The following is a 16,970-nucleotide window of genomic DNA, read 5'->3' as shown; positions in this document are numbered from 1 at the left end:
ATACAGCTTTGTGCTTCCCAGACATCGGAACTCCATCCGGATCAGGTCAAGGGAGTGTAGCCGTTACCCATATGAGCACCAAACCTTATATCGACGGTGAGACAATTTGTCAGTTGCGAATAATGTTCCTTGGCTTTATCGTCATGTCAATTACCATAAACACTATTGTCCACGGCACTTCCCTGGAATATCCCATCACACACTTCAACGTTGAGCATGCATGATTGCAGCCTTTTGATCCTTTGGGTCTTTAGCAAACAGTTCTTGATCCATGGTCTTGCAAGGAATGATTAAGATCCGTACGGGTTGCTAGTTTGATATGAGGTACAGGCCACATTGCGGAGGAAGTTATAGTTGCAGCCCGCGGTTACTGTCATCCGTCAGGGCTAGGATGATGCATTCATAGGCAATACTCGGGTAGCTCGTTGATATGCATGTCTCTCTTCGATATCAGAATCATTTCGTTGTATCCACCTATCCCTGTTTTTCATAGCCCGTGCAGGAAAGGAAAGAAGACCAACTTACCGCATCGATTATTGTGTACATTCCGAGATGATGCCCATGAGATACGCATTCTGAACAAGGCTGGCCATGCACAGGTCAACCGTAAACTCAGGCATCTCTTGCAAATCTTCCTTGTCGAGATAGGTTGAGGTCCCATCAATCAGCGTTGGCAGATCATTCAGGACGGTCTCAATGACAATATCTCGAAGCCCGCGATCGGTCTCGATCGTCGTACAGTAGACCTCGTTCACAGTCGAACGGAAAAACAGTCTGTCTAAGTCACGCAGGAAGCACTCTTTGAAGTTCTCTTTTGCCTTCTCTTTGAGATCGTGGATCTGGAAATATTCTCCTTGCTCATACATATGAACATGGAATTTCGAAAGCCCGCCATTTTCCACGGATGACAGGGTAGCATACGGGAGGCTTCGAACAATCGGACTAGGGATAGGACTGGGATGACCAAACTCCACTGCGGGAGAGGTGTCCATATCGCTCAGTCTGGTGTAATCCCCTCTATAGAGAAACTGCAGCGTCTTCTCAAGATAAATGGGCTCAAGCTCCTCTATCACGATGTTTCCAGAAGACTCCTAAGTATGATACGCATGTGTTACTTTGGCTCACATTCAAAGTTGAATTGATGTGTAGCAGTGACTTACGATGAAGCTGCTATTACACGCGCGTGAAAAGTACCCAGATTGAGGACACACGACGCATTTATGAGCTGGGAAGACAACATCTCCGCAAACGATGGACAAGTCGCTCCATGTAGAGCTTAGGAAGAGGCTACTAAGCGTGAGAAGCTGTTGATAAAAACATGAGGTAGGCTTACTCTGAGATGACCTTAGTCGGCCCCCGTGGCTTTGCATCCACGCTTGAGGATGACATTTTGTAGAGGAATTTGCCGTTAATTGACAGATTTGCTTCCAGTTGTAGACAGATGTATGAGGAAGGAATGAGAAAGAGTTGGCACGAAATCAGGTAAAAGCGAGGTATTATCCGTTTGGCTTGACGAATTAGAGCTCGCGTGGCAGCTATTACCTGAGTTGAAGGTGGTGGTCAGCTTTGGTTGTTGTGTTAGTGAGCAAGCTGCCAGCAGATGACAGGCAGGCGTGACTAGTCAATGAAGGCAACAGTATAAGTAAGTAGTACACAAAGAAACCGGATTGAGCTGGCCGAGTACCCTCATTCACATGACAAGGCAAGAATCCACCTTTAGTTGTATCCTGTACAGATACAGTTTCGGACAAATCGAACTGTTCTCCCTCCTACTTTATAGCAAGTTGTCTATTGGTCCCATGTCCACCCCAGCGATATTGACTTTTCAATTTCAAGTCAAATACTCGTGCAAAAAGCCTCATAACACAGAATTTGTTGTCCTCCCCTTTTGCAGTGAGGAAATTTGGAATGACCAAGGCCGTTTCAATCAAGCAGTCTTTGAGCTTCTGCTTGAGCTCGGAGTGGAAACACACACAATTCATTAGAATTTCACTTCTGCCATTTTTTGGTAATTGTCCAAGAGCTGTGACATGCAGACGAAGCGAAAGTCTCACACATACTTCTATACGCATGTTACGAACTAGGTATTATGCATGCAGTTGGAGATATTGACCAGCCTGTGCTGCCGGAAAAGGGTGATTCCGAATCCGACAGCAACACCACTAATGCAGCCATACACACAGCTACAAGCAATTTGATCGACCACTACTCTTCTAAATCTTGCTTCCGGGTCGCATGATGCATCCCTGTGGGGCACATTATTCAACGTTCATCAACTCGGTTGATCCGTACTGCCAATCCCTGCAGAAAACATATCCACATGGCGAGGTACCGAGTCCCGAGTCCCGAACCCGAACACCGAACCGAGTCTAGATGTGAAAGTTCCAGATCATGAGGCTACTGTCAGAGCTTTGAGGCAAACCCGATTTAGCCGGCAAGTATCATCATGTCTGGCTATAAATGCCCTCGAACGGGAAGGCTGTTTTGTAACAGTCCGTCCAACCCCTCTAAAACATCATCACACTAGTACCATAAATCAATATGTCTGCACAACCCGCCCACCTCTGTTTCCGCTCCTTCGTTGAGGCCCTCAAGGCGGACAACGACCTTGTGGAAATCGATACCCCCATCGACCCCAATCTCGAAGCTGCTGCTATCACCCGTCGAGTATGTGAGACCAACGACAAGGCTCCTCTCTTCAACAACCTCATTGGCATGAAGAATGGCCTCTTCCGTATACTTGGGGCTCCTGGCTCTCTCAGGAAGTCGTCTGCTGATCGCTACGGCCGCCTTGCTCGTCACCTAGCCCTCCCGCCTACGGCTTCAATGCGTGAGATTCTTGACAAGATGCTCTCCGCCAGCGAAATGCCTCCCATTCCTCCAACTATTGTTCCCACCGGGCCATGCAAGGAGAACAGCTTAAATGACTCCGAGTTCGACCTCACCGAACTCCCCGTTCCTCTTATTCACAAATCGGATGGTGGTAAATACATCCAAACCTATGGTATGCACATTGTGCAGTCTCCTGATGGAACCTGGACCAACTGGTCTATTGCCCGCGCGATGGTCCATGACAAGAACCATCTGACCGGCCTGGTTATTCCTCCTCAGCACATCTGGCAGATTCACCAGATGTGGAAAAAGGAGGGCCGGAGTGATGTTCCCTGGGCTTTGGCTTTTGGTGTCCCACCCGCGGCCATTATGGCCTCCAGCATGCCCATCCCAGATGGTGTCACCGAAGCTGGGTACGTGGGCGCTATGACGGGATCTTCCCTAGAGCTCGTCAAATGTGATACGAACGATCTATACGTCCCCGCTACCTCAGAAATTGTCCTCGAAGGTACTCTGTCTATCAGCGAGACTGGTCCAGAAGGACCTTTTGGTGAGATGCATGGTTACATCTTCCCTGGGGATACCCATCTTGGCGCCAAATACAAGGTCAACCGGATCACCTATCGCAACAACGCCATCATGCCGATGTCTTCTTGTGGCCGCTTGACAGATGAAACAGTAAGTTTAATCCCCGTTGTGCCGTCCATGACCAAGGACTGACACTGTATAGCACACCATGATTGGCTCTCTGGCTGCGGCGGAGATCCGTAAGCTCTGCCAGCTGAATGACCTTCCCATCACTGATGCCTTCGCTCCTTTCGAGTCACAAGTCACCTGGGTTGCTCTGCGAGTCGATACTGAGAAGCTACGTGCGATGAAGACGACATCTGAGGAATTTCGCAAGAAAGTGGGAGATGTTGTCTTCAACCACAAGGCCGGATACACTATTCATCGCCTGGTTTTGGTCGGTGACGACATTGATGTCTATGAAGGAAAGGATGTCCTCTGGGCATTCTCCACCCGCTGCCGTCCTGGAATGGATGAGACTTTGTTTGAGGACGTTCGTGGATTCCCTCTGATTCCGTACATGGGACACGGAAATGGGCCCGCCCACCGCGGCGGAAAGATTGTGTCCGATGCTCTCATGCCAACTGAATACACCACTGGTCGCAACTGGGAGGCTGCTGACTTCAACCAATCTTATCCGGAGGATCTGAAGCAGAAGATCTTGGACAATTGGACCAAGATGGGTTTTAGCAACTAACCATATCTGTCTTGATATTATTTTGAATTGATATGGCAGGTACATAGACATAGAGAACGTAGAGCACAGATTTACATACTTTTTCTTCTCATTCATTATAGCATCCCCACTACTGCTCGTAAGCAGATAGAGAGTTGACATAACATCTATTCAAATTCAAAACCTATGGATAATTTTAAGCGACGAATTTTAGTGAGTGGGACTACTAGAGGTAAATCATTCTACACTAAATAACACTTGTGGGCTAGTGCATCACTACTACTAATAGTACTATGTATCATCTCCCGCGTCGGCTAGGTCTCCAAATATATGTATTCGATCGCCATCCTTTAAATGCCAGCGTGCAAAAGATCTTTCACCCCACAGTCTTGAGTTCGTGCGTAGTAGGCCATCCCCAGTCCGATAGTTTGTTTTCCAGCCACATTACCATTCTAATTGAGTTTGTACTTCGAATTGGCTGTATACCAATTGCTGACTCATCTCGGAACCGAGGTGCCGACCAGATCCGCCAACTTCGACGCTTTGCACGACCACCGCGACTATATCGACTAATAGCCCGGAGAAAGAAGCAATATAATTCCGCAAAACCTTCCGGAAAATATGCACTCTTGAGGTGCCGATATAGCGGTAGTAGTATCATGGGCACTCCGATAAATCGTGAAGAGATCGACCGCGTGCTGCGACAGAAACGCAATCAGCGCGAGGCTCGAGCGTGTTATCCTTGCCGCCAGCGCAAGGTGAAATGCGACAGCACTCAGCCCTGTCGAACATGCCGTCGACGGGGCCATCCCCAAATATGTGTGTATGATCAAGATTCCTCTGGGTCTAAGAAGTCCCGTAATACCAGCCAAAGACGTTCGTCGGCTGCTCCTCGCGGACCAAATCAGACATCAGTCGCTGAACAGGGACTCGATGCCGAGCCACAAACTCTGCCCTCAACACGGAGTTTACCAGAGGTTCCAACGGAGACAAGGCAGTACTATAATACTCGTATCCCATCTTCCGATGGTCCCGATAATGACCTTGTCTACTCGGGCGACAACTCGGTATTATCTTATTTGCGTAATCGCACGCAAGATACCAATGGCTCCATGACCCGTGAGGTGGGTTCTGTTCTAGGCCTGCAAAATACTTACGGTAGCTATCCGTTTATGGACTTCCGAACGCCTCAGGACCGGTGGAGGGAACTTCTACGAATCATCCCACAGCGAACGGAACTCTTGAAGTAAGCACACCTTGTTGTTGATCACAGCAACCACTAACAGAGGGCAGGTTCTTTCATTTCTATAGAATATCAGCCCACCCTTTCAATCCTATCATACTTGACATTGAGAGATTTGAGCAGGATGTGTGTTCGTACCTCAATGCTCTTGCGGCAGGAGAGCTGCAGAACACTTCACAAGTTTGTGAACGTTGGGCCACTGATCGGTCTGTCGGGATGATTAGCCTGCTACTTGCGGCCTTGGCGTCTGGTGCGCATTATTCTGACCTGGATTACATGCAAAGAACCGAGCTATACCAGGATTTCGGTACGTCACCCAGGATGATTGTCTATGCATGATCGACTAACAAGAAGAAGCCAAACGATCCTTTCAAGCTCTTCGACTAGCCAACTTTCTCTTCCGTCCGACGATGGACATCATACAAGCACTCTTGATCATAGGGAACACTCTGCAAAACAATGGCCAGTCTGATGCAGCATGGGCTTTGTTAGGGACAACAGTCCGTCTTGCACAGACATTGGGTCTTCACACCGAAAAGAGTGTAGCACACCTACCGGACCACGTCAAATACAAAGCACGAAAGCTATGGTACATAAGCAATGCTACAGATAGCGACACAAACTGACGCGGTTACAGGTACACTGTTGTTTGGCAAGATTGCCTGCTCTGTTTATGTTACGACCGGCCTCGTGTAGTCTCCATGACTGGGTGGGCTCCAGATTATTCGATTCTCTCCAGCAACGAACTTTCTTTTACGGAAGCTATGTATTTTCTATGCCAAACTGCATTGAACATGATCACAACAGATGGTCCCGAAATACCGGAAAACGCGCGACAGCTTGACATTTTGGCCACGATTGATAGCCTCAACCAACGCACCCAGCCACATTTGCGTGACCGCCAGGAATGCAAAAGCCTCCAACACAACCTGGAGCACCTGGCTTTGCGAATGCACATGTCTCTAGCCATCTCCGTCTTGACACGTCCAGCGCTGAAGCGCACTGTTGTGCAAGACGCGTCCTATGATATTTTGCGCACCCGCGCCAAATTGAGCCTGATCGACGCTTCTAGGGCCTTTTTGGATTTTCAGGCTCTTAGTGCGGTTCCCCTCCGAAGCTGGTCAATGGTGCACACAGTTCTTAGTTCCACTTTACTCCTCTGCATTTGGGAGGAGACCCGAAATGACCCCGAGTGCCGTGATTTACAGCAAAAGGTGATTGAGGTCTTCTCTGCCGCAGGTTCAGTGGGCACAGTGGAGAACACAACATCGGAGAACGGGCAATGGCTATCGGAACGGCATATACGGGCGTTAATCACTCTGCGCAATGCGGTTCGAATGGCAGGTGAACGTGGAAAGGGGGAAGCAAATGTTGGGACAGAACGCGCGGAACAGCCCCAGCCATTTTTTCCTGTCTATGGGTATGTGCGCCCACTATTGTCTGATATGTGGAGCTGTGTGGTGGGTGCTGATTTTGCAGTATGCCGAACGGGATCCCGGACGACTTCGGTCAAGACTTCTCACCAGCCAGCTATCTTGACTCTATCATGAATGGTATGCTGAGATTGCCGACCATAATTGACCGAGCTAACCGTCGCAGTACCCATGTTTGACTTATCCAAAGAGCTGGGTTTTCTTTGAGGCATCCATGACGTTATGCCGCCCCTCGGGAACGGGCCCTCGGTGACTCGGGGATCTCGGACTCAATGGCAAAACAGGGCCACACCGAGATTGACTGTGAAGGCAGGAAAGGGTCCGAAGAAATCGAACCAAGCAAAAAAGATTTCAACTCATTGATTTACTGTAGCTACTGGGTTGCCACTGGGTTATATATATATACTTGACAGCTCAACTTCCTGACAGCTATCATTGCCAACCATCCATCCAGACAAGTCACCCCATAACGGGAACATTCAATCTACGCAATTGTGCCTACTACAACACAATATATTCCGCATCAACACATATGTTCAACGCACTTCTGTCCGGTACTACTACCCCAAACTCCGGTCGTGCATCTCCTCCCACCAGCGAAATGCCCGTCGATAATGATCACGTGGCCGTTGCCCGTCCAGCGCCCCGTCGCCGCCGCATTGTAGTGGCCATGACGGGTGCTACTGGAGCCATGCTCGGCATCAAAGTCCTAATTGCCCTGCGCCGTCTCAACGTGGAGACGCATCTGGTGATGAGCAAGTGGGCGGAGGCTACGATCAAATACGAGACCGACTACCATCCCTCAAACGTGAAAGCGCTGGCCGACTACGTACACAACATCAATGACATGGCTGCCCCAGTGTCCAGCGGCTCATTCCGCGCAGACGGAATGATTGTGGTACCGTGCAGCATGAAAACATTGGCTGCTATCCACTCGGGCTTTTGCGACGATCTCATCTCAAGGACAGCAGATGTGATGCTCAAGGAGCGCAGGCGGTTGGTGCTAGTAGCGCGGGAGACGCCCTTAAGCGAGATCCATCTGCGAAACATGTTGGAGGTTACACGAGTTGGGGCAGTCATCTTCCCCCCAGTGCCTGCGTTCTACATCAAGGCCGCAAGTATCGAGGACCTCATTGACCAGAGTGTTGGACGAATGTTGGATTTATTTGACCTCGACACGGGGGATTTTGAGCGTTGGAATGGATGGGAGAAATAAATTTTTCGTTGGAACTGAATTTTGGCGGGCTTGTCTTGTATAAAATAAAAGGGGCGTTGACTGGATTTTGGTACTTGGGGATTTATTCTTAGCTTTTGACTGTACATAGTTTGGGTGCGGTTTGATAGCCGACGATCGGCCGACCCACGAACCGGATTTGCATATGATTCCTTTTTCCTTCATTTTTGGTCGGAGTTCCTACCCACTTTCCAAACCCCAACACAACCACAAGCACGTTATGTTTGCTACGTTGAGTTCCTCAATATTGCTGAACTATGCAAGCAGCCCAACTGAGTTGTACCACCAGGCATGCGAGTCGGAAGAATTCGACAAAGCAGGTGAAATGTCCGAGTTGGCGAACTAAAGCGCAACGGTCGAGGCTCCTTTCCCCGCAGAGGCAGTCATTCTGCAGCCTTCGAACTGCGGGGGAAGCGGCATTAAATCAACTCAATTCTCATGACGTGACCAACAGGATGCTAGCAATGTTGGCCTAATATATTCTCACTGATCTGCTGATACGGTTCCCCCCTTGTACCAGCCTCGGTTTGCGCATGAGAACGGGTTCGACCGTTCCTGGGCCACCCAGTTGGCGTGATATTCTCCGCCCACGCTGCCTTTCCCCCATGATGGAGAACCTTCGGATCAGCGATCGTCAGGCCAGCTGGCTAGGGGTATAGGGGGTTTTGCTGTCTTCATGCCTAAATTACAGGTCTCATAACTGGATCCACAGCCGAGGAGGCACATGGAGATGTCGAAATCCCCTTGGGAGCTGGTTTTGTCGGTTCTCGGACTATGCTCCAAGACATAGATGGATTTCTGGCACTTGAAACGAAGGTGGGAAAATGGAAAACTGTATATAGGGTTCCTCGTAGCCCGATCGGAGAGCCTGTGACCCATAGCGGTACAGATCATGGCCATCATGAAGGCCCTTCTTTGGCTCTCCCTTCCCCTCGCCGTCTGGGCCACCCCAGTCCAACGGGATGCAGCTCCTACTGTCACTATTGCGCATCCATCGGCCACCATCATTGGCAAGTCTGGAGATGTTGAGAGCTTCAACAATATCCCCTTCGCGCAGGCCCCCACGGGCTCGCTGCGTCTGAAGCCTCCACAGCCTTTGGAAACCTCCCTCGGAACTGTTCAGGCAACCGGTGCCTCGCAGTCTTGTCCGCAGATGTACTTCACCACGGATGAGAGCGAATTTCCGACCTCTGTCATTGGTCTCCTTGCGGATCTCCCGTTGGTACAGTCGGCTACCAATGCCCTCGAGGATTGTCTGAACATTGACATTCGGCGCCCAGCCGGGACCACTGCGGCCGCGAAGCTGCCCGTGCTGGTCTGGATCTTTGGCGGAGGCTTTGAACTTGGTTCAAAGGCCATGTATGACGGTACAACGATGGTATCATCGTCGATAGACAAGAACATGCCTATCGTGTTTGTAGCGATGAACTATCGCGTAGGGGGGTTCGGGTTTCTGCCCGGAAAGGAGATTCTGGAGGACGGGTCCGCTAACTTAGGTCTACTTGACCAACGCCTTGCCCTGCAGTGGGTGGCCGACAACATCGAGGCCTTTGGTGGAGACCCGGACAAGGTGACAATCTGGGGAGAATCAGCAGGGGCTATTTCTGTCTTTGATCAGATGATCTTGTACGACGGAAACATCACTTACAAGGACAAGCCCTTGTTCCGGGGAGCCATCATGGACTCCGGTAGTGTTGTTCCCGCAGATCCTGTCGACGGAGTCAAGGGACAGCAAGTATATGATGCCGTTGTGGACTCTGCAGGCTGTTCCTCTTCTAACGACACCCTAGCTTGTCTGCGTGCGCTAGACTACACCGACTATCTCAATGCGGCAAACTCCGTGCCGGGAATCCTAGGCTACCACTCCGTGGCGCTATCGTATGTGCCTCGACCAGACGGGACAGCATTGTCGGCGTCGCCAGACGTTTTGGGCAAAGCAGGGAAGTATGCGCGGGTCCCATTCATCGTGGGTGACCAAGAGGATGAGGGGACCTTGTTCGCCTTGTTTCAGTCCAATATTACGACGATCGACGAGGTAGTCGACTATCTGGGCACCTATTTCTTCTATGACGCTAGCCAGGAGCAGCTTGAAGAATTAGTGGCCCTGTACCCAGACACCACCACATATGGGTCTCCCTTCAGGACGGGCACGGCCAACAACTGGTATCCGCAATTTAAGCGATTGGCCGCCATTCTCGGCGACTTGGTCTTCACCATTACCCGGCGGGCATTCCTGTCATATGCAGAGGAGCTCTCCCCTGACCTCCCGAAATGGTCGTACCTGGCGACCTATGACTATGGCACGCCAATTCTAGGGACCTTCCATGGAAGTGACCTGCTGCAGGTGTTCTACGGGATCAAGCCGAACTATGCAGCAAGTTCCAGCCACACGTATTATTTGAGTTTTGTGTATACGCTGGATCCGAACTCCAATCGGGGGGAGTACATGGAATGGCCCCAGTGGAAGGAATCACGACAGTTGATGAATTTCGGAGCGAACAGCGCCAGTCTCCTTACGGATGATTTCCGTAACGGGACATATGAGTTCATCCTGCAGAATACCGCGGCGTTCCACATCTGATGCCATTGGCGGAGGGGTCCGGAGGTTCAGGGACCTAGCCTTATGAAAAGTAATGATGGAAGTGTCTGGCCTCGGCAAAGGATAGATATAGGGTCATAATAAGTAGTACTAGTTATATTAATGGAAAGGGTATATACCACGCGTTGGACCTTGGGACCTGCATTATAGCTTCCCGTTAGGTATACTTACCATTGTTATAGCAGCCAATCAAGCCACCACGCTCGACCGGGGACGGCGAATCCCCGGGAATTGAAATAAATTGCAATTCAGGTCAGTGAGGCCAGCGATTGGACACATCTCCAAGGCACAGGGTCATTCTGCAGTGCCGGTGGATTCAGTGCAATTTCCCCCGGGCCGGCCCGACACCGCGATAGGCTGGTTCTCCCACGCCACCGGAGATTCGTCGTTCTGGGGCCTCGTCCGTTCACAAGCTGAAGAGCTGAAGTGGCGAAGATGTCTCTGCAGGAATTCCAAGCTAGATGCTAAGCGAAGGTTGCATTGCAATTTGGGTCGTGTGTTGATGCATGTGCTTCTTCCTTCAACTTTCTCCCCCCCCTCGTGCAGATGTTGGTTTGGCTATAAATTGAAGTGGTCGGTCAGGGGTCAGTGAGGGGTTGTTGAAAGTAGCTTCCTCCCCCTCAAGACGCGACAACTGAGTGACTGAGCTTCATTCTCAACATCGTTACTCCCCCGCCGCAATGTCGTTCCGATCTCTTCTCGCCCTGAGCGGCCTTGTCTGCTCGGGGTTGGCAAGTGTGATTTCCAAGCGCGCGACCTTGGATTCGTGGTTGAGCAACGAAGCGACCGTGGCTCGTACTGCGATCCTGAATAACATTGGGGCGGACGGTGCTTGGGTGTCGGGCGCGGACTCTGGCATAGTCGTTGCCAGTCCCAGCACCGATAACCCGGACTGTATGTTTTGAGCTCAAATTATGAGCGTGTCTTGGTTGATTGATGCTGACTGGCGTGTTCTTCTGATTATTGTAGACTTCTACACCTGGACTCGCGACTCTGGTCTCGTCATCAAGACCCTCGTCGATCTCTTCCGCAATGGAGATACTGATCTCCTTTCCACCATTGAGAACTACATCTCCTCTCAGGCAATTGTTCAGGGTATCAGTAACCCCTCTGGTGATCTGTCCAGCGGTGGTCTTGGTGAGCCCAAGTTCAATGTCGATGAGACTGCCTACACCGGGTCTTGGGGACGGCCGCAGCGTGATGGTCCTGCCCTGAGAGCAACTGCTATGATCGGCTTCGGCCAGTGGCTGCTTGTATGTTCTCCACCCCCCTTGCGTCTGATCTGCAACATATGTAACTGACTGGTCAGGACAATGGCTACACCAGCGCTGCAACGGAGATTGTTTGGCCCCTCGTTAGGAACGACCTGTCGTATGTGGCTCAGTACTGGAACCAGACGGGATATGGTGTGTTTGATTGATCGGTGTTCATCAAGGGTGTTTGTGCATCGGAGCTAACTCGCGGTCGCAGATCTCTGGGAAGAAGTTAATGGCTCGTCCTTCTTCACTATTGCCGTGCAACACCGTGCCCTCGTCGAAGGTAGTGCCTTCGCGACGGCCGTCGGCTCGTCCTGCTCCTGGTGTGATTCGCAGGCACCTCAGATTCTCTGCTACCTGCAGTCCTTCTGGACCGGCAGCTATATCCTGGCCAACTTTGACAGCAGCCGTTCCGGCAAGGACACAAACACCCTCCTGGGAAGCATCCACACCTTTGATCCTGAGGCTGGATGCGACGACTCCACCTTTCAGCCCTGCTCCCCGCGTGCGCTCGCCAACCATAAGGAGGTTGTAGACTCTTTCCGCTCGATCTATACTCTCAACGATGGTCTCAGTGACAGTGAGGCGGTTGCCGTCGGTCGGTACCCTGAGGATAGCTACTACAACGGCAACCCGTGGTTCCTGTGCACCTTGGCTGCCGCGGAACAGCTGTACGATGCTCTGTACCAGTGGGACAAGCAGGGGTCGTTGGAGATCACAGACGTGTCACTAGACTTCTTCCAGGCTCTGTACAGTGATGCTGCCACCGGCACGTACTCTTCGTCCAGCTCGACCTATAGCAGCATTGTGGATGCCGTCAAGACTTTCGCTGATGGTTTCGTTTCTATTGTGGTAGGTCTACGCTAGACGAGCGCTCATATTTACAGAGGGTGCGTACTAACAGGATTAGGAAACTCACGCCGCAAGCAACGGCTCTCTGTCTGAGCAATTCGACAAGTCTGATGGCGACGAGCTTTCTGCTCGTGATCTGACCTGGTCTTACGCTGCTCTGCTGACCGCCAACAACCGTCGGAACTCTGTCGTGCCCCCGTCTTGGGGTGAGACCTCTGCCAGCAGCGTGCCCGGCACCTGTGCGGCTACCTCTGCCTCTGGTACCTACAGCAGTGTGACCGTCACCTCGTGGCCGAGCATCGTGGCTACTGGTGGCACCACTACGACGGCTACCACCACTGGATCCGGCGGCGTGACCTCGACCAGCAAGACCACCACAACTGCTAGTAAGACCAGCACCACTACGTCCTCGACCTCCTGCACCACTCCCACTGCCGTAGCTGTGACCTTTGATCTGACGGCGACCACCACCTACGGCGAGAACATCTACCTGGTCGGGTCGATCTCTCAGCTCGGTGACTGGGACACCAGCGACGGCATAGCTCTGAGCGCTGACAAGTACACTTCCAGCAACCCGCTATGGTATGTAACTGTGACTCTGCCGGCTGGTGAGTCATTTGAGTACAAGTTCATCCGCGTTGAGAGCGATGACTCCGTGGAGTGGGAGAGTGACCCGAACCGGGAATACACCGTTCCTCAGGCATGCGGCGAGTCGACCGCGACGGTGACTGACACCTGGCGGTAGAACAATTCATTCAATTCGATATGATGGATGAAAATGAAAGTCATTGGTTATATAATCATGTATGTAGTGGATGTGCATAAGAGCGACGGAATGGAAGCCTGATCATGTGATTGTATTGCGACCGACGGAATTGAGGATATGCGGAGATACGGACAGTGCCAAAGCCATTGTCTTCACGTTAAGGAACCAGACAGTCCCTGATTAACACTTGCACCTAACATTAGGCAATTGGCATGGCCCCTTTCTCTTTTCGCTCTACTGATTTCACTGTCCCTCAAAGCATAGCCATGAGCTCATCTTAGATCCAAGCACGTAATTCCATAGCCGAGGTCCACAGTGGAGCAACAGCAGCACCCACCATTGCTTCTCCCCCAGGGGCCTCTTAGCGACTAAACCTGGAGTATGTCTCAACCAAGCCAATGAATCGTCTTCACTTCAATGTCCTTGACACTTCCAAGAGGGTCCCATCCATCAAATGCCAATTCAAAATATAGCCGAGATGCATGGTGGAGCCAAAAGTAGACAGTATTGCCGGAATGACGGGGCCAGTTGGCCCGGAGGTCATTGGCCGGCTGTGATGCCATCTGCCACTAAATCCGATCATTGATCCACCGCCCACGAGGCGCGACTTTGCTTTTGCGCTGCGTCCAGGTTCACACACACACTCTCTCTGTGCAGCTCCAGACTGACTAGTTTATTCTACCTACTGGTCTGATCGGCTCCATCAGAGCTATGGCGTTATCCCGTGCCGTTGCTGCGCCATCGCTATCTTGATCGCGAGCTCAAACTCACTTCTTGTTTTAATAGTGTTCTTGGTGACTGAGTGTCGGTGAGTAACAACCACATCGTGCAGAGGGAAATTCATCCAGAAATTGGATTGTTGCTCCTGCCATGATGTTCTTGCCGGCTTTGTTGGCCCTGCTCGTCGGATGCGACGCCCTCGCTGTACAGCAGCAGGTATTGCTGGATGATGAGCCGTCGGTCTCTGCGCGCAAGCCCAACTTCCTCTTCATCCTCACGGATGATCAGGACCTGCGGATGAATAGCCCGGCGTATATGCCGTATACGCAGGCGAGAATCAAGGAGAAGGGTACCGAGTTCTTGAATCATTTCGTCACTACTGCGCTTTGCTGTCCGTCGCGCGTGAGTCTTTGGACGGGAAGACAGGCTCATAATACTAATGTGACGGATGTGAACCCGCCTTATGGTATGCATACCTTCTCAATTAGAACATAGTTCTTCGGTGCGGGATTGCTAATGCAGTATAGGCGGATACCCCAAATTTGTCGCCCAAGGCTTCAACGAAAACTTCCTCCCTGTTTGGCTGCAGTCCGCCGGTTACAATACCTTCTACACGGGGAAACTGTTCAACTCGCACAGCGTCGCTACCTATAACGCACCGTTTGTGAACGGCTTCAATGGCTCCGATTTCCTTCTTGACCCCCACACCTATTCTTACTGGAACGCGACGTACCAGCGAAACCATGAGCCTCCGCAGAGCTACGAGGGACAATACACAACAGATGTTATGAGGGAGAAGGCATCGGGGCTGTTGGCAGATGCGCTGGAAACTGACGCGCCGTTCTTCCTGACGGTCGCGCCGATCGCGCCGCACACGAACATCGATGTGGAAGGACTGAGTGGCTCTGGTGGTCCGAAAATGACGGAGCCGCTGCCTGCACCGAGACATGCGCATTTGTTTGCTGATGCGAAGGTGCCGCGGACGCCTAACTTCAATCCGGACAAGGTATGTGATATTTTGGCCCTGTAGCGGGGATGGTCGCTGACAAGAGTAGGATTCCGGTGCGGGGTGGATCCAAACCATGGAACTTCAGAACCAGACCGTCATCGACTACGAAGACCATCTTTATCGCCAGCGCCTTCGCGCATTGCAAGCTGTTGATGAGATGGTGGACTCGCTGATCACTCAGCTGGAAGAAAGCGGGCAGATCGACAATACCTACATCATCTACAGCGCTGATAACGGCTACCACATTGGCCATCATCGTCTGCCTCCGGGCAAAACGACCGGCTATGAGGAGGACATTCGAGTCCCGTTCTACATTCGCGGCCCTGGCATTCCTGAAGGAAAGAGCGTTGACCGCGTAACCACACACATTGATATCGCCCCCACACTGTTCGAGCTGGCTGGGGTTCCCTTGCGAGAGGACTTTGACGGGACTCCGATGCCCGTATCAACCAGCAAGAGGACCGAGTCAATCCTGCACGAGCATGTCACGGTTGAGTTTTGGGGCCATGCCGTGCTTGAAGGCGAGTACGGCTCCATCGGTGAGTAACCTCCCTCAGGCTCTCTTTCGTAGTTTCCGCCAGACAATCAATGCTGACGTAACCAGGACCCGGAGGCTCCTCCATGATGGGAAACAACACCTACAAATCCGCGAGAATTCTCTCGGAGGAATATAACCTGTACTACTCCGTCTGGTGTGACGGCGACCACGAGCTGTACGATCTCTCGGTAAGTATTATTCCTTTCACTATCTTTTATCGAAGATAACCTAACAGCCCCAGACGGACCCCTACCAAATGAACAACATCTACGCCCAACAAGACTCTATCAACCTCCTAAACAGACCTCTTTCCAGCGTGATCGATCGCATCGACGCCCTCCTTCTCGTCTTGAAGTCCTGCAAGGGTAACACCTGCATCCAGCCGTGGCGGGTCCTCCATCCCGATGGGTCTGTAGAGAGCCTCAAGGATGCGCTGCAAGTGAAGTATGATTCCTTCTACACGAATCAGCCGAAGGTGTCGTATTCTGTGTGTGAACCAGGGTATATCATTGCCGCTGAAGGTCCGCAGGTGGGATTTCAGTATAGAGATGGACTGAGTTGGGAGGCGTGGACTTGATGATACGACGGAGTATAGATATGAGTTATGAGCGATATTGTTATGTATATATTTAGATGGGTTATTTGTATACCATGATGAAAATCACAGAGTCATGAAAATGAATGCATGACATGGGACGAGTGTAGATCACGATAGTCAGTCAGTCTTAGTAGGCGAAATGGGCGGATGGATACACAGTAGCCAAGAAAATAGCATTAGAATTAGATAACACCGATCACACCATCCATAGATAATAATACCATGAAACCAGGAAGTTTAAATAGCCGAGAACAAGAGAGAATTGGACACAAAGAAAGACACATGGAACAAGAAAAGGCACACCCGGTAGATAAACCCTGGGACGGACCCGAGCGAGTTCGTTCCTTATCCATAGATCAATCCTACGGGAAACGACAACCACAACGGGATCAATGAAAACAGTCAAAAATGACACCATCGAATCCTTCAGCCTAAGTCAGTTCATGACTATAGCGATTATCGCTTAAAGGATAAAAAGGCATTTATTATAGAAAAATTGATATGACAATCTATCTAGCACGCGCGGCCATCGATCCAAACTAACCCTGACATCAAAGCCAGCGGCGATTGCGCCATCAAGCCCCCGTCTCACTTCATAGTGGAATTGCGGGTCAACAACTCTCACTGATTGACTGTTCTGTCTAGAC

The 16,970-nt window shown here is 51.1% G+C and overlaps 7 protein-coding genes across 7 annotated transcripts; 6 read left to right on the top strand and 1 right to left on the bottom strand.

Moving 5' to 3' along the window:
* Positions 1-304: 304 nt before the first annotated feature.
* BO83DRAFT_341481 (BTB/POZ domain-containing protein) lies at positions 305-1,426 on the bottom strand. The gene is made up of 4 exons (XM_025528622.1): positions 1,334-1,426; positions 1,161-1,287; positions 526-1,091; positions 305-440 (listed from the first exon to the last, which is right to left on the bottom strand). The coding sequence occupies exons 1-3, from the start codon at positions 1,387-1,389 to the stop codon at positions 534-536; spliced, it is 741 nt and encodes a 246-aa protein (XP_025386526.1). The 5' UTR covers positions 1,390-1,426; the 3' UTR covers positions 305-440; positions 526-533.
* Positions 1,427-2,492: 1,066 nt separating this feature from the next.
* BO83DRAFT_364423 (UbiD family decarboxylase) lies at positions 2,493-4,135 on the top strand. The gene is made up of 2 exons (XM_025529618.1): positions 2,493-3,510; positions 3,563-4,135. Exons 1-2 carry the CDS (start codon positions 2,542-2,544, stop codon positions 4,094-4,096), a joined length of 1,503 nt encoding a protein of 500 aa, XP_025386525.1. The 5' UTR covers positions 2,493-2,541; the 3' UTR covers positions 4,097-4,135.
* Positions 4,136-4,734: 599 nt separating this feature from the next.
* Positions 4,735-6,958, top strand: BO83DRAFT_316860 (Zn(II)2Cys6 transcription factor; the record flags this gene model as incomplete). The annotated part of the gene is made up of 6 exons (XM_025527683.1): positions 4,735-5,321; positions 5,369-5,625; positions 5,676-5,907; positions 5,956-6,738; positions 6,798-6,871; positions 6,918-6,958. 6 exons carry the CDS (start codon positions 4,735-4,737, stop codon positions 6,956-6,958), a joined length of 1,974 nt encoding a protein of 657 aa, XP_025386524.1.
* A 141-nt stretch (positions 6,959-7,099) lies between these two features.
* On the top strand, positions 7,100-8,146 carry BO83DRAFT_72957 (UbiX family flavin prenyltransferase). The gene has a single exon (XM_025537555.1). It carries the CDS (start codon positions 7,284-7,286, stop codon positions 7,965-7,967), a length of 684 nt encoding a protein of 227 aa, XP_025386523.1. The 5' UTR covers positions 7,100-7,283; the 3' UTR covers positions 7,968-8,146.
* A 740-nt stretch (positions 8,147-8,886) lies between these two features.
* On the top strand, positions 8,887-10,627 carry BO83DRAFT_409521 (extracellular lipase; the record flags this gene model as incomplete). Its single annotated transcript, XM_025534143.1, has 1 exon — positions 8,887-10,627. One exon carries the CDS (start codon positions 8,887-8,889, stop codon positions 10,564-10,566), a length of 1,680 nt encoding a protein of 559 aa, XP_025386522.1. The 3' UTR covers positions 10,567-10,627.
* Positions 10,628-11,012: 385 nt separating this feature from the next.
* BO83DRAFT_379919 (putative glucan 1,4-alpha-glucosidase) lies at positions 11,013-13,745 on the top strand. The gene is made up of 5 exons (XM_025531615.1): positions 11,013-11,478; positions 11,554-11,837; positions 11,894-11,990; positions 12,055-12,692; positions 12,751-13,745. Exons 1-5 carry the CDS (start codon positions 11,265-11,267, stop codon positions 13,435-13,437), a joined length of 1,920 nt encoding a protein of 639 aa, XP_025386521.1. The 5' UTR covers positions 11,013-11,264; the 3' UTR covers positions 13,438-13,745.
* A 190-nt stretch (positions 13,746-13,935) lies between these two features.
* Positions 13,936-16,473, top strand: BO83DRAFT_379918 (sulfatase family protein). Its single transcript, XM_025531614.1, has 5 exons — positions 13,936-14,644; positions 14,706-15,184; positions 15,234-15,726; positions 15,792-15,913; positions 15,967-16,473. The coding sequence occupies exons 1-5, from the start codon at positions 14,329-14,331 to the stop codon at positions 16,300-16,302; spliced, it is 1,746 nt and encodes a 581-aa protein (XP_025386520.1). The 5' UTR covers positions 13,936-14,328; the 3' UTR covers positions 16,303-16,473.
* Positions 16,474-16,970: the final 497 nt, after the last annotated feature.

This window comes from Aspergillus eucalypticola (genome assembly GCF_003184535.1).
Source record: "Aspergillus eucalypticola CBS 122712 chromosome Unknown BO83scaffold_18, whole genome shotgun sequence".
NCBI classification, from domain to species: Eukaryota; Fungi; Ascomycota; class Eurotiomycetes; order Eurotiales; family Aspergillaceae; genus Aspergillus; species Aspergillus eucalypticola.
The sequence above is the reverse complement of the archived record's forward strand: the minus strand, read 5'-3'. Positions and strand labels throughout refer to the sequence as shown.